Consider the following 24,593-nt stretch of genomic DNA (forward strand, 5'->3'; position numbering starts at 1 on the left):
TATAAAAATTTAATAAATAAATAAATAATTGTCCTCGCTGTTAGGAAGTGTCTCCATTTTTTTCCTAGGCTGAATCTCTCTTTGATGGGCCGAGCAGAAATCCAAACGGTCCAGTTTCAACCACTTTTATTAAAGACGGACAGCCGTTTTGCGTCGCCCCGTAAGAAACGGGAGAGGGCCAGACCCTCCCCTTCTACAAAAACCTAAGATTTGGAAGGGAGCCTCAGCATGGCCCCCCCCTCCCTCTGTACCCCAGAAGGCAGGACCCCGGGGAAAGAAGGAAAAGAGGGGAGGGGGTCTCCTCCTCCAACTGGAGACAACAAACAAGGTTATTTCTTCGGCTTTCCACATGCTTAGAAGCAACACGTTGGCCCTTCTCACTCGCCCCTTCCATCGTTTAAAAACGCACACGCGTGCACGCACACGCACACACACACACACACACAAACACACAACCTTGCAGCAGCCTCACTGTTATATTTATAGAGCAGGTGAGAGAGAGAACCCTGCCAGCGAGCATTTCAGAACAAGAGCCGAAGATGTAGTCAGCCCAGGGGTAAGGCCACCTTGGCTCTTTTTATGACTCGTGGACTTCAACTCCCAGAATTCCTGGGCCAGCATGGCTCAGCTTGGAAACCCCTCCTTTTCCCCTCAGCAAAGCTGGCTCAGGAATTCTGGGAGTTGAAGTCCACGAGTCATAAAAAGAGCCAAGGTGGCCTACCCCTGGCCTAGGCCACTTTATGATTCGTGGACTTCAACTCCCAGAATTCCTGAGCCAGCATGGCTCAGCTTGGAAACCTCTTCTTCCTCGCAGCATAGCTGACTCAGGAATTCTGGGAGTTGAAGTCCACGAATCATAAAGCGGCCTAGGCCAGGGGTAGGCCACCTTGGCTCTTTTTATGACTCGTGGACTTCAACTCCCAGAATTCCTCAGCCGGCATGGAAACCTCTCGCTTTCCCCTCAGCATAGCTGACTCAGGAATTCTGGGAGTTGAAGTCCACGAATCATAAAGCGGCCTAGGCCAGGGGTAGGCCACCTTGGCTCTTTTTATGACTCGTGGACTTTAACTCCCGGAATTCCTCAGCCGGCATGGAAACCTCTCGCTTTCCCCTCAGCATAGCTTGACTCAGGAATTCTGGGAGTTGAAGTCCACGAGTCATAAAAAGAGCCAAGGTGGCCTACCCCTGAGTTAGCCACCCCAAAAGACGGCCAGGTGGGGGTCATCTGTAAGGTTAAAGATGACGGCAATACCTGCCCCCACCCCAAGAAGGGAGACAAAGAGGCTCCTGGTTTTGGGAGAGGGGGGTGGAAAAGGGGCAACTGTGAAGGAAGCTCGCAGTCCCTCAGCCACAATCTCTAAAAGTTGCCGCCATCTTTAGTGTTGCCCTCCAAATATCCTGCATGCCCGCCCAGCACCCCGAGCCTCCTGGGGGGGGGTGATCAGCGAGCGCTTGGGGGGGTGGCTTTCAATCAACCCAAAGGAAAAGCTCCGAGCGCCGGGAAATCTTTCGGAGAATCTCCCGATTGGCAGTACCTCACTGCAGCCGCCGTTAAGGCCAGTCGGGCCTCTCGGTAGCTCAGATCCGGAGGGGAAAAAACTGGATTTATTTTATCTTTTTCCATTCCCTGATCAGCTCCAGACCGAGGTCAAGTCTTGTTAACTATTGAGGTGCGCTGCCCCTTTTTGGCCAAAGTAGCCAACAAATCCGGGCTTTGCGGAGAACAACTAAAGGGGAGGGGGGGGGAAAAACTGCCTGGGCTAGCTAGGACTGACCGACCGCTCTTGGGGGGGTGACGTCCCTTCCATGATTCTATGCACACACCCCCCCAAGAAAGAAGTGGGTTTCCTTCCAAGGACCCTCGGAGGCAACCAGCGCCAGGCTCCCCAGCTGTAGCCCTCCAGATGTGAATTCCAATGGCCCTGGGGCAGCCGTCCTCCCCCCCCCCGTCCCTCAAGAGCAGGATTCGTGCTCGGCGCATCTGGAGGGCTGCAGAAATCAGCCCGGCCCAGACAAAAGTCATCCGGCCGAGTCGTTATCCTCAGGATCCGCGCACGGAAGGACGATCCGCATCCTGGAAAGAGCGGTCAATTCAAGAGGGGTGGTGGGGTTCGCCCAAAGCTTTCCCCCCCCCCAACACTTCCTGCCCGGGCAAACCCCTTTTAAACTATTGGCAATGCGTGACGTTCGTTTCCCCCCTCGCTCTCAGCCCCGAGCGAGTCCCAAACTGGAGAACGGTGGCAAACCGGCGAGGGAAGGCTACTGGTGTGGGGGGGCGGCCAGCCTGGGGTACTTTTCTCGGCCGCTCAGAAGCTGCTGGGGGTCGCCGAGATCGTCTTCATCGTAGTCTGTTTGGTGATACTCCCAGAGGCAGATGTTTCCATCCCACTGTGAGAGAGAGAGAGAGAGAGAGAGAGAGAAAGAAAGGTGGGGGTGGAGAGGGAGAGGGGAGCGCGAGGGAGGGAGAAGACAGAAAGGGGAGAGGGGGGAGAGAAGGGGAGAGAGGGAGGGAAAAGGGAGAGAAAGAAGACAGAGAGAGGAGAGGGGGGAGAGAAGAGGAAGGGGGGAGAGGAGGAGGGTGAAGGGAGAGAAGACAAGGGAGAGGACAGGGGGGAGAAGAGAGAAAGGCAGAGGGAGAGAGAAGGGAGAAAGAGAAGACAGAGAAAGGGCGAGAGGGGAGAGAGGGGGAAGAGAGGAGAGGAAGAGAGAAGGGGAGAGAGGAGAAGAGGAAGAGAGAGGGAGGGAGAGAGAAGACAGAAAGGGGAGGGGAGGGGGGGGAGAGAAGATGAAGGGGGGAGAGAAGGAGGGAGAAGGGAGAGAAGACAAAGGAAAGGAGAGGGGGGAAGAGAAAGGGAGAGGGAGAGAGAAGGGAGGAAGAGAGGAGAGGGGAAAGGGAGAGAGAAGGGGAGAGAGGAAAAGAGAGGGAGGGAGAGAGAAGACAGAAAGGGGAGGGGAGAGGGGGAGAGGAGGGGGGAGAAGGGAGAAAAAGAAGACAGAGAAAGGGGGAGAGGGGGAGAGGGGAAGGAGAGGAGAGAAGAGAGGGAGAAGGGGAGAGGGGGAAAGAGGAGGAGAGAAGGGAGAAGACAGCAAGGGGAGAGGAGAGGGGGGAGAGGGAGGAGTGAGAGAAGGCAGAAGGGTAGAGAAGAAGAGAGAGGCAGGGAGAGAGAGAAAGATATATATATATATTTATTGTTTCTATTCAGATTACAGGTAGTTTGAGACTCAAATTTCTGTGGCTAAGCGAGCCATGAGCTAAGTGGGTTTCGCCCCACTTTACGACCTCTCTTGCCATAGCTGTTGAGAGCGTCACCTGACCCCGGGATGCTGCAGCCCTCGTAAATACGAACCGGTTGCCCATTTTGTTTCAGTGCCGCTGTGTCAACATAGTAATTGAATAGCTAAACCGCTCACGTAAGGATGTAATGCAACGTAAGGTGGATGACGCGATCGTAGGAATGACTCGGCAAGTGTGTGTATATCCCTTTAAGAGCCGGAGTATAAAAGGGAAGGGTTTTTTCCTGGAGTTTCCTTCTGTAATTGCCGTGTATTGGAGTTTGCGGTTTCACCCCGTGGATGTATTTTATTGCTACTGTATATTGGTAGATATAAAGGTAAAGGTTCCCCCGCACATGCGTGCTAGTCGTTTCCGACTCTCGTTTCCGACTCATCTTCGTTTCAAAGCCGAAGAGCCAGCGCTTGTCCGAGGACGTCTCCGTGGTCATGTGGCCGGCATGACTAGACGCCAAAGGCGCACGGAACGCTGTTACCTTCCCACCGTAGTGGTCCCTATTTTTCTACTTGCATTTTTACGTGCTTTCAAACTGCTAGGTTGGCAGAAGCTGGGACGAGTAACAGGCGCTCACTCTGTTACGCGGCACTCGGGATTCGACCCGCCAAACTGCCGACCTTCTGATCGACAAGCTCAGCTGTCCTAACCCACTGAGCCACACCGCGTCCCTATTGGTCGATACAGTGTAATGTAAACCACACTTAATACAAACCACTGTTTGCCGTATTGGCTCCTGGGCTACCTCACCGCAATGAGACGGCGCGTCCTCTGACACCCTGTAACTTCAAACGGGCCGCTACACGAAACGGTTGTAACACCAGGACAACTTCTAAAGCAGGGATTTCCCCCCAACCTTGCCGACTTTTAAAGACTTGTGGACTTCGACTCCCAGAATTTCTCAGCCAGCCCGGTTGGGGACCCCCCCCCCGCTCTGAAGAATTGGGAGCGCTCTGGCTAGAAAAAGAGCGAGCAAACTACAACAAAGCAACAACATGCTGCTCCCCCTCCAAGATTAACTCCTCTGTCACCGCCAGCGGACCGGACCCCCCCCACCGATACTTGCCGAGGTGCTGACGATCTTCTCCTCGTAGGGATGCCAACTGACGTCCCGGACACAGGCTTGGTGATTGATCAGTTTCTTCACAATGAGGCCGCTCAGGAGATCGTAGACTTGAGGGGGGGAGAGGAAGGGGGGAGGAAAGAGAGAGGAGTAGCATCAGCGGCAACGTAGGGTGAAAAGGAGAAGGCGGCACCCAGCCTTGGAGGATTTTTTTTGGGGGGGGGGCACCTCCAATGCCTGGCTGAATTGGCCCATGAAAAACAGCGTCTCCAAATTTGTTTTATTTTTATTTTATTTTTATTACATTTATACCCCGCCCTTCTCCGAAGACTCAGGGCGGCTTACAAGCTTGAAAGCGCAAAGTAAAACTGGGTATTTCTTAAGTTCTCGCTTGCCCTTTATGTCGGCAGGATCGCCCGGGGAAAAGATTGTCATAGTTTCCCAAACCCTGACTTAAAAGGAAAAAAGAAGAATATGGCAGAGGATGTTTCGTGGTTTTACATTTTTAGCCTAACACACACACACACATACACACACACACACACACACACACACACACACACACACACCCTACCTCTCTGGTCTTGGGACAAATTAATTGATATATTTGCATCCCGCCTTTTATTATTTTGAAAAAAAATTTCTCAAGGTGATGAACAGATGCCACAAACCTTTCATGTCACATTTTTCCTACAATAATAAAGAGAGACAGACGGACTTGCCCAGTTACCACTTGGCTCTTATGCTTAAGGTGGGACTAGAACTCACCGGCACCCGGTGATTGGCCCAAAGTTCTCCACTTGGCTTTCATGCCTAAGGCGGGACTAGAACTTACCGGCACCCGGTGATTGGCTCAAAGTTCTCCACTTGGCTCTTATGCTTAAGGCGGGACTAGAACTCACCGACACCCAGTGATTGGCCCAAAGTTCTCCACCTGGCTTTCATGTTAAGGCGGGACTAGAACTCACCAGCACCTGGTGATCAGCCCAAAGTCAACCACTCGACCTTCACGCCTAAGGCAGGACTAGAACTCACTGGCACCTGCTGACTGGCCCAAATTCATCCAGCAGGCATTCGTGCCTAAGGTGAGACTAGAACTCACCGGCCCCTGTTGACTGGCCCAAGTTCACCCACTCGACTTTCATGCCAAAGGCGGGACTAGAACTCACTGGCACCGCCTGGTTGGCCTAAATTCATCCAGCAGGCATTCATGCCTAAGGCGGGACTAGAACTCACCGGCCCCTGGTGATCGGTCCAAACTCACCCAGCCGGCTTTCGTGGCGAAAACAGAACTAGAACTCACAATCTCTTGCTTTTTAGCCTGTTGCCTTAACTGCTAAACCAAACTGGCTCTCAAATGTCAGTTGATTTTTACTTGGGAGGTCTGCGCCAGCAATCCCGAGTCGATCCCAGGATCTCCTCTCCTACCCAATCCCACTCCTCCGCTCAGATGAATTGCTTTATCTCTTCTTCTTGTGCTCGGAGGACGCTCCGGTTCCCGAGCCACTTACCTACCACCCGCCCGGTGGAGCACCCGCTGTAAATGTACTGCTGTCCAGTGCTGTGAGGAGGGGAGAAGCGGCAGCGGATCAGGGTGTGCAGCACTCCGTGGCCCCGGTAGGTCATGAGAGAAGTGTCACCTGGAAGTTTTGATTTACGTCGGGCTGGTGAGGGAGGGAAGGAAGGAAGGGAGGAAGGAAGGAAACGCTCAGTCAGAGGTATCTTAACTTCAACAACTTTAAGATCTGTAGACTTCAACTCCCAGAATTCCCCAGCCAGTATGCTTTAAGACAGGTGGACTTCAACTCCCAGAATTCCGCAGCCAGCATGTGGACTTCAACTCCCAGAATTCTCCAGGCAGGGTATTTTAAGTGGATGGAGTTCAATTCTCATAATTCCTGAGCCAGCCATGCTTTAAGACCTGTGGACTTCAACTCCCAGAATTCCGCAGCCAGCATGCTTGAAGACCTGTGGACTTCAACTCCCAGAATTCCCCTGCCAGCCATGCTTTAAGATGGGTGGAATTCAAATCCCAGAATTCCCCAGCCAGCCATGCTTTAAGATGGGTGGAATTCATATCCCAAAATTCCCCAGCCAGCCATGCTGGTTAGGGAATTCTGGGAGCTTGTCCGCAGGTCTTAAAGTTGTCGAGGATGGGCACTCCTGGGCTAGATTATCTACAGGTGGTCCCCGATTTACAACAGTTCGTTTAGCGACTGTTCAAAGTTACAACAGGACTGAAAAAAGGGAGTTATGCCTGTTTTGCGCACTTATGACCGTGGTCAACATTCAGACACTTGGCAATCAGTTCATATTTATGACGGTTGCAGCGTCCCGGGGGGGGGTGTCCTGTGATCCCCTTTTGCGACCTTCTGACAAGCCAATAGGGGACGCCAGATTCACTTAACAACCGAGTGACTCACTTAACGACTGCAGTGATTCACTCAACAACCGTGACAGGAAAAGTCGATAAATGGGGGGCAAAACTCACTTATAACGAATTGTCTCACTCGGCAACATAAATTTGGCACTCAATTGCGGTCGCAATTCGAGGACTAGCCAGGGTATATACCCACCCTGCGCTCGCTCCCGCTTCTCCCCTTCAAGAGGGGGAGCGTACCTTTTTTGGGCACCTGTTGCCAGCGGTAATCCCAGATCTGCTGGGTGACGGCGTGGCGGGACGCTTCCAGGCCTTCCTGGCCGGAGAATTTGCGCATGTCCCACAGCTTAATGGTCTGGTCCTTGGAGTTGGAGATGAGGTAGCGGGCGTCTCCCTGTGGGAAGAGGAAAACAGCAGCTGAAGGGGACATTTTGACTTCTCCATCCTAGACTTCCAAACAAATCGAAGCTTTTTTTGAAGGCTGTCCCTAAAGGACCACATCTGGGGGATACAATAATTATATAATAACAAAAACAACGTCAACCATTAGTGCCAGTCAATTTGAGTGTTCAGTTGACTGAGGTTCATCCTTTATGAATAAGTTTTATATAATAATAATAACAACAATAATAATAAAAGCTGGAAGGGACCTTGGAGGTCATCTAGTCCAACCCCCTGCTCAGGCAGGAAACCCTATACCAAGGGTAGGCCACCTTGGCTCTTTCGTGACTCGTGGACTTCAACTCCCAGAATTCCTGAGCCAGCCTGGCTCAGCATGGAAACCTCTCCCTTTTCTCCTCAGCAGGGCTGGATCAGGAATTCTGGGAGTTGAAGTTCACGAGTCATAAAAGAGCCAAGGTGTTTACCCCTTCAGAAGAAAGGGAGATTATCATCATCATCATCATGTTGGAAGGGACCTTGGAGGTCATCTAGTCCAACCCCCTGCTCAGGCAGGAAACCCTGTACCAGGGGTAGGCCACCTTGGCTCTTTTATGACTCGTGGACTTCAACTCCCAGAATTCCTGAGCCAGCATGGGGGAAGTATGGCCCCCTCATGGCTTGTTGACTTCAACTCCCAGAATTCCTGAGCCAGCCTGGCTCAGCTTGGAAACCTCTCCCTTTCCCCTCAGGGTAGCTGGCTCAGGAATTCTGGGAGTTGAAATCCACGAGTCATAAAAGAGCCAAGGTCCTGGACATAAGCTGTTTCGACGTCTACTCTCTGGACGCCACTATAAGGCACTGCAGGCCCAAACAATTGAGACACAGAAACAGTTCCCCCCGCCCACACACACACCCTGTGCCATCACACTGCCGAACACCTAATTCCCACAGCACAGCCCTAGGCCTAAAGATATTTTGCCCACCTACTCGGTCTGTATTGGTATTATCCGACTCATCCTTCTCATCTTTCCTAATACCTTCTCCTGTTGGTGTCTATGATTTATCGCTTATGATAAATCTTATGATTAGTGACTACGATTAGTCACTATTAGACTATGATTTATCACTTATGATAAATCTTATGATTAGTGACTTATGATTTGTGACTACGATCTACAACCTATCACTTTGTTGCTTGTATGTACACTGAGAGCTCAGGCACCGGAGACAAATTCCTTTTGTCTCTAGTTCACACTTGGCCAATAAAGAATAGAATAGAAACAGAACAGGAAGAGGTAGATAGATAGATAGATAGATAGATAGATAGATAGATAGATAGATAGATAGATAGATAGATAGATAGATAGATAGATAGATATAGAAATAGGATAGATAGATAGATAGATAGAGATAGATAGATAGATAGATAGATAGATAGATAGATAGATAGATAGATAGATAGATAGATAGATGGATGATATAGATAGATATAAATATATAGAGATAAGATGATAGAGAGATGATTGATATGGATGGATAGATATAGAGAGATGATAGAGATAGATGATAGATATAAATATATATATAGAGATGATAGAGATAGATGGATAGATATGGATGGAGATAGAGATAGATAGATGATATAAATAGATGATAGATATAAATATATAGAGATAGATGATAGAGATGGATATAGATATAGATATAAATATATAGAGATAGAGAGATGATAGAGATAGATGGATAGATAGATATGGATGGATGGATGGAGATAGATAGGTAGATAGACAGACAGACAAGGTAGACAGAATAGAATAGAATAGAATGGAATGGAATAGAATAGAATAGAATAGAATAGAATATGGAATGGAATAGAAATAAGGAATAGAATATAAATAAGGAATAGAATATAAATATACAATAGAATAGAATATAAATATACAATAGAATAGAATAACATAAAAATAGAATGGAATGGAAGAGTAGAATAAGAATAAATAATAGAACAGAATTAGAAATAATAAAATAGAATAGAATAGTAAAATATAGAATACTAAAATATAGAATAGGATAGGATAGGATAGGATATATGGAATGGAATAGAACTAAGGAATAGAATAGAATAGAAATAGGAATAGAATAATTCCATTCCACTCGTGGACTTCAACTCCCAGAATTCCCCATCCAGCCAGCTAGTTGGGGAATGCTGGGAGTTGAAGTCCACAAACCTTAAAAGGTCACCAAGGTCAGACATCTCTGCTTGAGGCCGAGCAGGAGCAGCCGGGCTTACTTTGCTGTCGATGAAGGTGATGCCATCCTGGTGGCCTGCCAAGATCCCCACCGGCCGGGGGTCGTCCTCCCGCATGGTACGCCGGTCCCACACTTTGCAGATGGCATCGTCGCCCCCCGAGAAGACGATGTGGGAGCTGTTGTCTGCAAAGGCCACGGCATTCACGTCGTCCTCGTGGGCCTCAATCTGCGGGGGGAAGGGAGCAAGGTAAATCGAGGCCAGGAAGGGCCGGGATTTCAGCGGGAGAGCAGAGATAAGACAGTGTATTTCTCAAACTTGATGGGAATTGCTGCCTTGCCCCCAAAGGCAGCTAAACTCTATTAGAGGCCACACTGGGCAAGCCAGAAGAGTTCTAGAGGACCGTTAGGCACTTAAGCTCTGGAGACTCTGATTGATAAGGCTTCCCTTACTTAGACTGAAGGACAACGAGCTGGTCCTTAGGGAGAGAATCATGCTGGCTGCACGGACCGGCAGTGGTATCGGGGGGGGGGGAGTGGATGGTTTCATGCACCCTCCTATTAGCACACACTCAAGCGCTTGCCTGCCGATTATGCGGCCCGGTTCCCAATGGGGAATGGAATGGAATGGAATATAGAATAGAATAGAAATAGAAAAGAAATAGAATAGGAATAGGAATAGAGAATAGAATAATAGAATAGAATACAGAATAGAACAGAACAGAACAGAATAGGAAATAGAATAGAAATAGAAATAGGAATAGAGAACAGAAAAGAACAGAACAGAACAGAATAGAAAATAGAATTAGAACAGAATAGAAAATAGAATTAGAATAGAATTAGAATAGAATAGAATAGAATAGAATAGAATAGAATAGAATAGAATAGAATAGAATAAAGAAAAAATAGAATAGAATAGAATAGAATAATAGAATAGAATTAGAATAGAATAGAATAGAATAGAATAGAATAGAATAGAATAATAGAATAGAATTAGAATAGAATAGAATAGAATAAAGAAAAAATAGAATAGAATAGAATAGAATAGAATAGAATAGAATAGAATAATAGAATAGAATAGAATAGAATAGAATAGAATAGAATAGAATAGAATAGAATAGAATAGAATAGAATAGAATAAGAATTAGAATTAGAATTAGAATAGAATAGAATAGAACAGAACAGAACAGAGATTCCATTCCACTCCACTCATGGACTTCAATTTCCAGAATTCTCCAGCCAGCCAGCTAGTTGGGGAATTCTGGGAGTTGGAAGTCCACAAGTCTTAAAGTTACCAAAGTGGGACATTTCTGCTTTAGGCTAAGCAGGAGCAGCAGTAGTATCAGTGTGTGTGTGTGTGTGTGTGTGTGTGTGTGTGTGTGTGGTTTCATGCACCCACCCACCTATTTGCACACACACTCATGCACTTGCCTGCCATTTACACAGCCTGGATTCCCAATGGGCCACAGACCAGTACCGGTCGGTGGATCGGGGGTGGGTGGGTGGGATTGGGGGTTGGGAGACCCCTGTGCTAAAGAACTCAAGGTCCCCACCCCGAGTACCTTAAGCGTCCGCTTATTCTGCTCCATGTCAAAGACGTAGACACAGCCGTAGTTGGCCCTATGGAGTGGACAGAGAATAAAAAATAAATATGTCACTTCGTGGGGCTGACACACCCCAACGTTCACACTGAGGGGACTCGGGCAACAACTCTGCACGAGACAAGACTAAAGCCGGCCCTTGCCTTGACTTACGACCAAAGTGTATGTGAGACATTTGTTAAGTGAGTTCTGCCCCGTTTTTAACGACTTTTCTCGCCACGTTTATTAAGTTAGTCACCCGCGTGCTAAGCGAATCCGGCTTCCTCCGTTGACTCCTGCTTGTCGGAGGCTCGCACAAAAGGGATCGTGGGACCCAGGACGCTACAACCGTCCTAAGTACATGCCGTTGGCCAAACGTCCGAATGCTTTACCGTGGGGCCACGGGGCCACTGCAGGTCACAAGTGGGCAAAGCAGACGTAAGCCACTTTTTTTTAAGTGCGGATGTGACTTCGAGTAGTCACTTAACGGTTGTGAGTCAAGGGCTAGCTGTGTTGGAAGAGCCAAAACCTGGAATATCGCAGCCAATTTTGGCCAGCACATCACAAAAAAGATGTTGAGAGTTTGGGGAAAAATTCAGAGAAGAGCAACGGAGAGGCTCAAAGGCCTGGAGACCAAAACATAGGAAGAACGGCCGCAAGACTTGGGTTTGGCTAGTCTAAAGAGAAGAAGAAACAGGGGCGACATGAAAGCGGCTATTCCAGTATTTATGGGGCTGCCACAAAGAAGAGGAGGGGGTCACGTTATTCTCCAAAGCACCCAGAGGGCAGGACGAGAAACAACGGTTGGAAACTGACCAAAGAGAGAAGCAACCTGGAATTAAGGAGAAACTTCCTGACAGTGAGGACAATTAACCAATGGAACAGCTCGTCTCCAGAAATTGTGAGCCCTCCATCACTGGAGGTTTTTAAGAAGAGACTGGACAGTCACTGGTCTGAGACCGTATAGGTCCTCCTGCTTGTGCAGGGGGCTGGACTAGAAGACCTCCAAGGTCCCTTCCAGCTCTATTCTCTCTATTCTCAAGCATTTAGAAAAGTCACAGGGTGTCTATTTTGCCTTTGGGCCTCCAATGGGCCTTTCAAAGGAAATACTAGAAGTGGGACCTGGGTGGCTTTCCCTGCCACTTGAGAGCGGGCAGGCCAAGGGGCATCGCTTCCTCGCCTCCAAACAGAGAGAGAGAGAGAGAGAGACAGAGAGAGAATGAGAGAATGAGAGAGAATGAGAGAGAATGAGAATGAGAAAATGAGAGAGAGAAAATGACAGCGAGAGAGAGAAAGAGAGAGAGAATGAGAATGAGGGGGTGGAAGGCGCCCAATGGCAGGTCATCCTCAGAAAATTCTTGCCCAGCGGAGTAGAACAGACATCCCCATCCTTTCCAGGTGGACAGCCTGGAGGGGGAGGGGGGCAGGATGTTTTCGTGGGAGGGGCAGGCGCACACGCGTACAAGTACCCATTGCTCGCGTCAGTGGGGTCGAGAGCAGCCATGACGCTCGCACAAATGGGGCTGAGAACGCCGACGCTCATGCCAACGGGTCCCAAGTCCAGACGTTGGGGGCGAGTTTGGCCCCGAGTCTCTGTGATTCTCACGGGAGTGATGACGCGAGCACTCGTGCGAGGCCCCGAGCACCTGTGACCCTGGTGCGGGTGAGGCTCAAGTGCCTGCAATGCTCTCGCGACGAGGCTGTGAGTCCCAACGCTGACGCGAGCGGGGGCCCCAAGCACCGGTGATCGTGTGAGTGAAGCCCGAGCACTCGCGCGAGGCCCCCAACAACCGACACTCGTGTGGGGCCTGTGTGCACACGCAGCAGCCGGCCGCGCATGCGGTCCAGTTGTCAATAGGCCACGGACTGGTAGTGGGCCGCGGTCCGCAGGTCAGGGACCCCTGAGCTAGACGACTTTGTTGTTCTCCAAAGAAAAGATTCAGGAGGGGAAAAGATCTGTTTTTCCGAACAGCCAGCTTACCCGCCAAGCACTTCCTTCCCCTCGGAGGAGACCGCCAGGGAAAAGACGGCGAAGCGGCGTTCGTCGGGCCTGCAAAAAAAAAAAAAAAAAAAAAGGAGGGATTCGTTTATACTGGGTGCGGGGTCTCTGCCGTTCCAACGGGGCCGGCCGGGGTCTTCTCTTTACCTCAAATCCAGGGCTGTCTGGGTCTCCGTCTCCCCGTAGATGTTGCAGATGTGAACTAAGAGAGAAGGGAGCAAGGGCAATCAGCTAGTACGGACTACCTGGAGGAGGCCTCCAGTCCCCCCGCGGTGGCCTACTCACTGTAGTCAGACCAGCTGGAGTAGAGGAAGTGGGTCCTGTCGGGGGTGAAGGCCACGTCCAGCACGCTCCAGCCTACGTCTCGGGCTTTGATACTCCGGATGTTCCGGAAGGCTCCGTAGGCGCAGTCGTATAAGCGGATTCGCTGGTCTGAAAAGGGGGGGGAGGAGGGGGGAGAAAGGGAACAGAAAGTACGCTCTCGAGCCAAGCAAACGACGCACTTCGGTTTTCCTACCTTCCCGCACAAGTCCTCGACTTGTGTGACTGTAACCGAGCCTGTTCATCCCAGTTCCAAGTTTGTGACAGTTGTTTAAAAAAAAAAAAGATTTAAGCGTTCATTTCTTCATTTGTAGCCCACCTTGTACTATTTTTTACGAGGAGCACGCTGGCTCGAACGCTTGGGAAGGCTGGCCGGGTGGTTAGCGAAGAAAAAGTGAAAGATGAAAGGAGCCCCCAACTGGGCGTCCCAAAAGTTGCTTTTTCACGAGGCAACCCGACTTTTCTCGTTTTTTCTTTGAAGAGGTTTCGCTTCTCATCGCGGAAGCTTTCTTCAGTTCTGACTGAATGGTGGGGAAGGGAAGGATTTATACTCCTCGCAGACAGCCGGTCGTTTGCTTTCTTTTAGAGGGCCGTTGAGGCCACGTGGAGGTTTGTCTTGTGTCCTCAGGGTCACCTGAGCGGTGCAAATGGTTGCGGAGCCTTCTTGGAACTGCTGAAAGGACCGTGTGGTAGACTGGAGATAAATGGTGTCGTGTCCCCCCACTCTGTTGAGAGAGGGGTGCTCAGTTTGGACCTAGATGGCCTCTTGGACCCCCTCTTTCAAAACAGCAGCCCATCTCCAGTCTACAACACAGCCCTTTCGACGGTTCCAACAAAGCTGCACAGCCATTTGCATCGCTCGGGTCACCCCGAGGACACAGAACAAACTTCCAAGTGGCTTCAACGACCCTCTAAAAGGCGGCAAATGACCAGCTTTCTTCAAGGAGTATAAATCCTTCCACTCCCCACCATCCAGTCAGGGCTGAAGAAGCTTCTGGGACGAGAAGCGAAACATCTTCAAAGAAAACAAGGAAGTCCAGTTGCCTCTTGAAAAACAACTGAGGACACAAACCTCCAGGTGGCCTCAACGACTCCCTAAAAGAAGGCAAATGACCAGCAGTCTGCAAGGAGGATAAATCCTTCCGTTCCCCCCACCCACCCTCCAGTCAGAGCCGAAGAAGCTTCCGGGACGGGAAGCGACACGTCTTCAAAGGCAAAGAAGGAAGTCCAGCTGCCAACTGAAGAGAAGCAACTTAAGGTCCTCCTCCTTCTGTGGTCCTCCTTCTTCTGTCTTGCCTCGTGAAAGAAGCTTCTGGCTCGAGAACAAATAAAACAGCGAACAGATCGAACGTGGCTTCGTCCTCCCGATTTCCCCCGTACCAGCTCTGTGAGATTAAACGGGCCCAGGGAGGGGGCTTGCCCAGAGCCACCCAGCTGGCTTTATAACCTTGCGGGAGTCATTAAGCAAATCGCCCTGTTAAATGCGAACCGGCGGTTAAGTAGGCAAACGCTGTGGTTCTTAGGCGAACCAATGGCTTATTTATGGGGGGCCCAAACACGAAGGACTTTCCGGCTTTGCGGCAACACACATAAGCTACGGTCAAACGGGACACGCCTCAAGCAGCCGTCAATGCAACCGCCTTGCCAAGCTCCCGGCGTTTGGTTAGGAGAGCTAAGGGCGTGTGGGTGGGCCCTGACCCTCAGCATTTCAATCCTGGGTCGTTAAGTAGCCCCAAGGTAGCTCCGTCGTCGCTTTGAACGGTTGCTAAGAAATCGGTCGTATACTCCGTATGGTTTTGCTGGGCAGCTTCTCAGCTTTTGCTTGATTAAAATAAAAATAAATAAAAAAAATACAGAAAACCAGAAGTTTGCCTTTAAGCTTTTATGTTTTTATTCAGCTGAACAAAGACGGGCTGCTCTAAAAGAGAGAAGCCCCGAATGGCAAGAAATCCTTGTTATTTATTCTTTCTGATTACATAAGCAACCCACCCAGCAAAGCTGACACACACGTAAAAGATTTCACCCAGTAAGTCTAGCACGCTGTAGATAAGGAAGGGAGAAAGTAGAAGCAGCTAAAAAATGTTCCCTTTGGGGCGTTTCCCTCACGACATCGTACGTTCCCGGGTGGGTTAGGACGTCGGGTGTTTTCCTTGCTGTCCTTTCATGACCCTGCATCCAGGACTCTGCAAGTGCCCAAAGACAGCAGGGCCATCTGCACATATTCACAATTGATACCTCCTATGCTGTCTCCTAATTCCAGGGTCAACAGTTTTGAGTTGAAGACTAGCTATTATCCTCCAGCGTTCTGTTCCGTAAAGGAAGAAGAGATCGTCCAAGGTAATGATTTAAAAGCTAACCAGCTGATGTAATGACGGGGATGACTCAGCAGGGTCTGTGTCTCTTTAAGAGCCATTTTTTAAAGGGAAGGCTCTGCTGATGTGTTCTCCCTCTTCCGTTTCCTGCTGCGGCTGCTGTTTCGTTGCATCCTGCTGTTATCAGCCTGTGTATGTATACTGTTCCTGGTCTATGATATTGTAGACAACGTAAGATAAACCACCATTTAATATACACCACTGTTTACTGTGTTTACTCCTGGGTTATCTAATAAGACTGTGCACGCTCTGACAACGATCTAAAAAAGGAACCATTTTTTTTAAAAAAAAAAGTTTGCGAGGTACCTTGACAAGCAGACATAAAGAGTTGTCCATCGCGGGAATAGATTCCGCAGAAGGCTTTCTGCGAATAGGAGTCTGTGATAGTCAGGTGATTGGGAAGGAAGCTGGGAAAAGAGCAAACAGGAGGCACAGATTATCCTGGCAGAGATTCTCTTCTAAAACCACTCTTCTGTTTCTTGCCTGAGAATTTATATTTCACACAAACACACACACACACACACACACACACACACACACGTCTCTGATCAGATGCTTACTGTGACACGATCCGTGAACATTCCCCAGCTGAGAAACTGCTGTTATGGCAAAGGCCTCGCTCCCTCTGCGGGAAAGGAAAAGAGAACGCGTTACATTACACCTTCTCACGATCTCTTCTAGGACCAGAAAAACAATCCGTAAAACCCAAGTTAGGGTTAGGGTTGATTCTGCCCCAGAACATGGATGGCAGAAGACTCTTTTTTTGTGTGTGTGGGGGGGGAAGGTACCAAAATAGCCCAAATGAGTTCTGAAATCTTCATCTCTGTTTCTTGCCAAAATGTAAGATTCTTCCTCACGAATAAGGACGTTGTTGACCTATTCTGAAGCCCCAAAGCACTTTTAGGGGAAAACTAGAATAGAATAGAATAGAATAGAATAGAATAGAATAGAATAGAATAGAATAGAATAGAATAGAATAGAATAGAATAGAATAGAATAGAATAGAATAGAATAGAAAATATGGAATGGAATAGAATAGAATAGAAAATATGGAATAGAGTGGAATGCAATAGAATAGAACAGAATAGAATAAGGAATAGAATAGAATAGAAATAGAATAAAATATAGAATAGAATAAAATAGAACAGAACAGAACAGAAGCTGGAAGGGACCTTGGAGGTCTTCTAGTCCAACCCCCTGATCAAGCAGAAGAACCTATACTGTCTCAGACAGGTAAATGTCTAGTCTCTTCTTAAAAATCTCCAATGATGGGGCGCCCACAATTTCTGGGGGTAAGCTGTTCCACTGGTTGATTGTCCTCACTGTCAGGAAGTTTCTCCTTAATTCCAGGTTGCTTCTCTCCTTGATGAGTTTCCATCCGTTGCTTCTTGTCCTTCCCTCTTGTGCTTTGGTGAACAACCTGACCCCTTCTGCCTTGTAGCAACCCCTCAGATACTGGAACACTGCTATCATGTCTCCCCTATTTCTTCTTTTCTTTCGACTGGCCAAACCCAAGTCCCATAGCCGTTCTTTGTATGTTTTACTCTCCAGGCCTTAGTTGCTTTTCTAAAAGCTATAGATTTAATCAAAAAACAGAAAGCGCCTCAAAGAGCAGACATGACCAGCAGCCTCACAATCAGACTGAGGAAAGGAATATGGGATTCAGACCAGAGGCCCTGCTTCCGTAGAAGACCCATGTTAAATGACGGCTTCCTACTTTTTCCATCTTGATCCCACCCTGAGTATTTAAGGCAAAAAACAAACCAATTTGTTTCCAGCATCTTAGAACAGCAGAACAGGATACCTGGCAAAGTAGCTTTGGGATGCTACAGGCACCTCGCCCTGGGCCAAGCCTGCCAGTTGCTAACTGGATGCGTGTTTTGATCTCGTTGTACTCCAGTTCCCGTGTGTCTGGTGTCAAATCCACTGCGGAAGATCAAAAGAGAGAGGGACCGCGTATAAAATAAACCCAGGACAAGCTTTGGAGATATATATATATATATATATATATATATATATATATATATATATATATTAAGGGACGCGGTGTGGCTCAGTGGGTTAGGACGTTGAGCTTGTCGATCAGAAGGTCGGCGGTTTGGCAGGTCGAATCCCGAGTGCTGCGTAGCAGAGTGAGCACCTGTTACGTGTCCCAGCTTCTGCCAACCTAGCAGTTCGAAAGCACGTAAAAATGCAAGTAGAAAAATAGGGACCACTCCAGTGGGAAGGTAAGAGCGTTCCGTGCGCCTTTGGCGTCTAGTCATGCCGGCCACATGACCACGGAGACGTCCTCGGACAAGCGCCGGCTCTTCGGCTTTGAAACGGAGATGAGCACCGGCCCCTAGAGTCGGAAACGACTAGCACGCATGGGCGGGGGAACCTTTACCTTTACTGAGTTTTTAGTTTCAGTCTGAGACTGTCTGAAATGTTGGGAGTTCTGCCCGAGGCCTAATTTTAGTGTTTTGACAGAATTCTGGATCGCTAACAGCCCTGACAGGCTAAGGCCCAAGAGTTTTCAGAGCGAGGAGAGAAATTACACCATTCGGATTCCTGAGATCTAATCTTGCCTACCCAGTTGTCCTCAAATACGAAGCCCGGCCTTTATGGATTTTGGTTCCTTGCTATTATCCACATTTAAGAAAACGACTCGCGATTTCTTGGCGATACCTGGGGGTTTGTACTGATCTCCCAAACGTCCTTCCCAAGCATTGTCAGTGTCGTCGTCTGAATCGGAAACAGCCTGGAACACCCGGGCGCTGGCTGCCCCCCCTCCCTGCATGAGGTGAAATTGTCCTCTGGGGAAAAGCAGGAAGGAGACAAAGAGAAGCATTAGCCATTACAAACCCATTGCTCCGTGAACTCATTGACCCCAAGTGCTATAGTCCTTCGGAACCGTATCGTTTGCGTGTTAGCCACAGTACATTCATAGGAACTGAGCCATCTTTTTGCTTCCCATTTTCTCTCGTTCTCCAGTCATTTTAACGGAGCAAGCCACGGGACTATTTCATCCGAAGCAAACACTGTTCTGAAGGCTTCAAGGAGAAGACTTTAAGAAAAACGAAGGATCAAGCTTTCAGAGGCAAGACAGGAGTTCAATCTGGGTTGGTCCTTGGGACCAGAGTTTTAAGTCTTCTGAGCTTTACGACTCGTGCTGGAGAAACTTTTCTCTACCAGAATATAGAGGAGTCTACATTCCAGTAGAGACATATTCTCCACATGCAGTTCAGGCTAAAATGGAAGTTGGTCTCCCAACGTTTTAGTGATATAAACCCACGACAGCAAACTGGGAAAGGCGGAATTATCCTAATTTATTTAGTTGCCTCGTAGGCACAAGCTGCTTTTGAACCGCGCTCGGAAATGTCCTGCCCGGAGATTGAAGGCACACAGGTTTTCATGACAGAAAGCTCATTAATCAGAAAAAGCTTCTTGGATTTGCATGACTGATTGGCTGCTTTTGATTCCTGCGTACCACAAGTTGAAAAGGCAGGAAGGATGGCCGAGATCTTTTCAACTAACCAAGATCACGAAAGGAACCAGTTTTAGGGAAGGGCCAAACCCAAAATGTCTTTCTTCTCAGTCAGGCCATTGTCCACAAGGAATGATTATATTTCCTTTTTCGTGTGTACTTGAGCCCTTGGTCAAAATTCTTCAGTGTTAACACTACTTTATATGCTTAAAAACTTCTCCTATCCTAGGCCATGTAACTAGAGGGGCATGCTTTATCAAAACCGAATGCAAGAGTGGATACAAAGGCACAAACACAAATTCCTCATAAGAAAACGTAACAATGTTAAGGGATTGGCGATTATTTTAAGGTGCCCAGTCACTGCAAACAACATGCCATAAACACCATTGGCTTCTGGTGAGAGTTCAACTCAACAATTAGGAAGGCAGTTAAATCCAAGTCATAACTCTTGTGACCGTCATGGATTCTTTTTACGATGTACGTGTTTTCTGGGAAATACATAATCCTCACTTAGCTTCAGCCAACAGTATATTAAATGCACCCATTAGTTCCTTGTGGAAAATATTCGATACAGGTAATCCTTGATTTTCGACCAGAAAGGAGCCCAACATTTCTGTTGCTAAGCAAGACAGTTGTTAACCAAGTCTTGCCCCCCCCCCCATTTTACCAGCTTTCTTGCCACAGCTGTTAAATGAACCACTGCTGAATCGCACAGGTGTTAAAACTTAACACAGTTTGCTAACTGGATTTGGCTTCCCCATTGACTTTGCTTGTCAGGCGGTGGCCAGACACGATCACGTGGCCCAGGACATGGCAACTGTCATAAACAAGTTGCCAATTTTGATCACGTGACCACAGGGATGCCGCCACGGTCGCCAGTGTGGAAAAACGGTCGCAAGGCCCTTTTTCCAGTGCTGTTGTTACTTCCAACAGTCACTAAATGAGCTACCGTATACTTAGCACGTTGTTCTCTTGCTAGCCTGGCTTAACCAATAGAGTATTTGTAGCTCAGGGTTGAAATGAGGGGTCCTTGGTGCTCTGTGTGCTTGGTTTTCTTGCAGATGTTTCATGACCCAAACTAGGTAACGTCATCAGTGCTAGAAGTTTACTCAAACCTGATGTCAATGCTGCTAACATCGGATGTTCTCGCTTGACAACATAGGGAGACGTAGCCTTCCTTTAACTCATATATTACTTTTAGAGCTAGAATTAGTGGAGGCTGGGAGGGAGTAGGGAGAATGTATCTCAAGCCTGTAAGAAGAGAAGAGAAGAATTTGGCGGGCTGTTAAACAGGAGGGGAAGTTTGGCTTTGAAACTAATTGGAGAATGTGATTTATGACGTTCAATTAAGGGAGGGAATTGTGTTTGATTCAGGGGAGAAGAATTCGGATTTTGGCTTCCAATGTGTACGTGCCGCAGTTATGCAACTATAATAAAAGATTCTTTAAGGTAAACAAGGCCTTGAAGTTCTTAAGACGTACTGCTTTTGTCGGAACCATGACACCTCCCTCCCGTTTAGCACTGATCACGCTACCTAGTTTGAGTCGTGCAAGGTTTGCAATTCTGATCACACGACCACAGGGAGGCTGCAACGTTTGCGTGGAAAAAAAAAATCAGAAGTCCCTTTCTTCAGCGCCGCCGTCACTTCGCAGTCACTAGACCACAGGTCTGCAACCCGCGGCTCCAGAGCCGCATGCGGCTCTTTCAGCCGTCTCCTGCAGCTCCCGGTCCTCTGCCATGTGCAGTCCCAAAAAAAAAAAAAAAGTGGGACTAAAAAAGTTCAACCAATCAATTCAAATATGCAGGGTAGGTGCATATCTCGCCTTGGCTCCACTCTTCAGTCAAACCCTGTTCTGCGCATGCGCGCATGTACGCGCATGCGCACACATTTTTTGCGGCTCCCAGTTTTTCCTTTTGTGAGGGAACCGGTTCCGAGTGGCTCTTTCACTGTTTCAGGTTGCTGACCCCTGCACTGGACAAACGGCTGTTAAGTCGAGGACTCCCCCGTATTCTCCTCTTGGGTTGAGAAGCAGCGTTTTTTTTTTCCGAAGAAAGAAGGCCCGAAAGTCCAGCTTCCTTCTGGAAAAGCCCTTTTGGGACCTCCCCCCAGGGGAGGCCAATTTCCCCCCCCCCAAGCTAGGATTGGACAGAAAGGGGGCAGGGGGGAGGTGGAGTTACCTGCGCAGTAGGTATGCCAATACCTGGGCCAGATCCACATCCTCGTCGTCCTCGTCTTCGCTGCGCAAGATGCCCGAGTCCCTCTGAGACCAGCTGCTTTGGTTCTCCCGGCCCCCAGAGCCAGCGTTGCTACTGCTGCGGGAGCCCATGGCTTATCAGGGCATTCTCCAGCTTGGCCCCACACTCACACTCTGCCCCTCCTGGGGTTCAGAAAGGAGACGGTGGTGAAAGAGGAAAAGCCACCCAAAGAAAGCAAGAGGAGGGGCAGGGAGGCGAGGACACGGCGCCCTTCCTCCAAAGCCCATCCAGGCCCTTCTCACTGAGGACTAGAGCCACTGAGCCGCCTCAGGAGCGTCCAGAAGCCTCCCTGTTTCAGCCCTCCCTCTCCCCACATAGCCTCCAAAGCCCCTTCTTATTGACGACTAGCGCCTTTGAGCCACTTCAGGAGGGTCCAGAAACCTCACTGTTCTGCCCCCCCGCCCCAATATCCGTAGAGGACATAGCGGCTTTTGCCCAAGCCCATCAAGTCCCTTCTTACTGAGGACTAGCGGCTTGGAGGGACTTCAGGAGTGTCCAGAAACCTCCCTGTTCTGCCCTCCCCCACCCCCAGAGCCGTAGAGGCCATGGCGGGCTTCCTCCAAAGCTCAAGTCCCTTCTTACTGAGGACTAGCGTCTTTGAGGCAACCTCAGGAGCGTCCAGAAAGCAAGAGGAGGAGGGGCAAGGAGGCGAGGACACGGCGCCCTTCCTCCAAAGCCCATCCAGGCCTTCTTACTGAGGACTAGAGCCACTGAGCCGCCTCAGAAGCGTCCAGAAGCCTCCCTGTTTCAGCCCTCCCTCTCCCCACATAGCCTCCAAAGCCCCTTCTTATTGAGGACTAGCGCCTTTGAGCCACTTCAGGAGGGTCCAGAAACCTCACTGTTCTGCCCCCCCCCCCCCCGCCACAATATCCGTAGAGGACATGGCGGCTTTTGCCCAAGCCCATCAAGTCCCTTCTTACTGAGGACTAGCGGCTTGGAGGGACTTCAGAAGTGTCCAGAAACCTCACTGTTCTGCCCCGGGCCCCCCCCGCCACAATATCCGTAGAGGACATGGCGGCTTTTGCCCAAGCCCATCAAGTCCCTTCTTACTGAGGACTAGGGGCTTGGAGGGACTTCAGGAGTGTCCAGAAACCTCCCTGTTCTGCCCTCCCCCACCCCCAGAGCCGTAGAGGCCATGGCGGGCTTCCTCCCAAGCTCCTCAAGTCCCTTCTTACTGAGGACTAGCACCTTTGAGGCAACCTCAGGAGCGTCCAGAAACCTCCCTGTTCTGCCCTCCCCCCTCGTAGCCGTATCCCAAATTCCCCCCCCCCACACACACACACAACAATCCCAGCATTCAAGGCTGGAAAAGGCTTAACAGGCTCCCCTAAGTAAACAACCCCATCCCGGGGGGGGGCCTCAGGAGCAACTCCCCCCCGTAACCTTTCACCTCCGCTCGTCCACAGCCCCCACCAATCGAAAACCAGCTTGTTAGAATGTTTCCCCCCCACACACTCCGACCGTCGCCGGGTCTCCGCCAATGGGCGGCGCGTTCGGGCTACGCTCCTCCAATCAGCAGGCACCATACTAGAGGGGACACTCTGGCTGCCCAACTGCCCTTCCTTGCCCACCAATCAGGAGGGTTCTTGGCATTTTTAGTTCTAGCCCCCGCTTTCGGGTTGTTTCCCCCCACTCATTACCCCCTCCTCGGAGCGGTGTCAGTCGGCCAATGAAATGCCTCCCGCTGTTCCTTTGGCTGCTCTTCCCTCCCCCCCCCCCCCGCCGTGAGCGCGAGACCCTCCTCACCCTCTAACGGTCGGAGCGCGAGGCCTTGTTTACATCTTACAGGGGCCGCCGCTTGAACCCGAGTGGAACAGGGGCCGAGGGGCGGGGCGAGCCGACTGCGAAGACGATTGGCTCCTGCTCGTGTCAACTGGTCGTACGTGAAGGCTTTAAAAAGAGGCCTGCCCTGCTTTGATTGGTTGTTGCTACGGCCCTTCCTCGTCCCGCCCACTCTGTAAACTATGTGATAAAGTAAAACGCGTCTTCGGCTGCAAAACACGGGCGGAAGGCGGGCGAAGGGCGGGGGAGTTGCTCTCCGATTGGCTTCCTTGAGATTGACCGGCACCTTCCGTGGAAACGCTCTGCTCGGAGGGATGAAGTCGTGGGTAGGAGGCGGGCTCTAGAGGAACTTTCTCGCTCTCTGATTGGACAATAGTGAGGCAGGTGATGTGGCTGTTTTTCAGTCACACAATTATCAGGGAAACATCTTATCATTACTTGCTGCTGACGTATTTAAATATCTTTTAAATTGCAATAAAAATTTCTCAACCTTGGCAACTTTAAGAGGGCTGGACATCCACTACCAGAAATCAAGAGGAGTGGACTCCAACTCCCAGAATTCCTCAGCCAGACATGGATGAGGAATTCTGGGAGTTGAAGTCCACTCATGCTGGCTAGAGAATTCTGGGATTTGAAGTCCACAACTCTTAAAGTTGCCAAGGTTGAAGAAACACTGCAACAGAAGAGCAGCCTCGCAAAATTGTGAAACTTAGCAAATTGTGCATTTGTGACACACCCGCTTACTTCCTTTTATGCCACGCCGGCACCTGAGCTTGTAGCCAGCAAATGCACAGGCATTTTTGCTGTAATTTTCCCCTATTGGGATTCTTCCAAATATATTGGATGCCTTGGCTGTGGATTAAGGGTGTTGTAATCCAATAGAACTGAAGGACTTCCTGAGAACATAAACAGGTTCTGGGAAGAGATGCTTAAGCATCCTGCAAAGCAATTGCCCACACTAACTGGCTGGGTTCCCACAACATGCTTAACCTGCTTATAGAACACAAACTTGGCCCTTTTATGACATGTGGACTTCAACTCCCAGAATTCCTCAGCCAGCGTGCCTGACTGAGGAATTCTGGGAGTTGAACTTCACAAGCAGGGGTCTTCAAACTTGGCCAGCATGCCTGGCTGAGGAATTCTGGGAGTTGAAGTCCACAAGTCATAAAAGGGCCAAGTTTGAAGACCCTCTGCCCTAAAGTCTCCAAGGAAGTCAGCAGCCAAACTAAGATTAGTTTAAAGGCTGTGAATCTATATCTATTGACACTCAAACCCAGATAGCGTTCTTTCTTATCTCTGCAACACACACAATGACATGTACACAGCCAGACACCATTCTTTCCCCACTCTGCAAATTATACACATACACCACACAAATGTTTACCATCAACTAACTTCTCAGCAACAACCAGCTAGCCAGGAATTCTGGGAGCTAAAGTCCACACATCTGTTGGCACAAT

General features: G+C 49.3%; 1 protein-coding gene across 3 annotated transcripts; it reads right to left on the reverse strand.

Annotated features, from left to right (window-relative positions):
- Window positions 1–109: 109 nt before the first annotated feature.
- On the reverse strand, window positions 110–23,176 carry LOC308677937 (DDB1- and CUL4-associated factor 11-like). 3 transcript variants are annotated; one of them, XM_081344658.1, is made up of 15 exons: window positions 23,098–23,176; window positions 21,297–21,473; window positions 18,297–18,424; window positions 17,434–17,555; window positions 16,190–16,254; window positions 15,936–16,036; window positions 13,222–13,368; window positions 13,084–13,138; window positions 12,919–12,987; window positions 10,920–10,977; window positions 9,401–9,586; window positions 6,970–7,123; window positions 5,861–6,013; window positions 4,353–4,459; window positions 110–2,388 (listed from the first exon to the last, which is right to left on the reverse strand). In XM_081344658.1, exons 2-15 carry the CDS (start codon window positions 21,311–21,313, stop codon window positions 2,260–2,262), a joined length of 1,491 nt encoding a protein of 496 aa, XP_081200784.1. In that variant the 5' UTR covers window positions 21,314–21,473; window positions 23,098–23,176; the 3' UTR covers window positions 110–2,259. The 3 variants fall into 3 exon arrangements, with proteins under 3 accessions (XP_081200784.1, XP_081200782.1, XP_081200783.1); XM_081344656.1 differs by having other exon boundaries at window positions 21,274–21,473; XM_081344657.1 differs by having other exon boundaries at window positions 21,274–21,462; window positions 23,089–23,176.
- Between the last annotated feature and the right edge of the window lie 1,417 nt (window positions 23,177–24,593).

Source organism: Vipera berus (assembly GCF_964194415.1).
Source record: "Vipera berus genome assembly, chromosome: Z".
NCBI lineage: Eukaryota > Metazoa > Chordata > Lepidosauria > Squamata > Viperidae > Vipera > Vipera berus.

Bases quoted from the DNA above. Each gene is read 5' to 3' on its own strand.
- LOC308677937 (XM_081344656.1), bottom strand. From the start codon at position 21,422: ATGGGCTCCCGCAGCAGTAGCAACGCTGGCTCTGGGGGCCGGGAGAAC. The intron at 13,139-13,221 runs GTGAGTAGGCCA...CTTCTCTCTTAG, and splicing joins CTCCAGCTGGTCTGACTACA to TTCACATCTGCAACATCTAC. The intron at 6,014-6,969 runs GTACGCTCCCCC...CTCCCTCACCAG, and splicing joins GCAACAGGTGCCCAAAAAAG to CCCGACGTAAATCAAAACTT.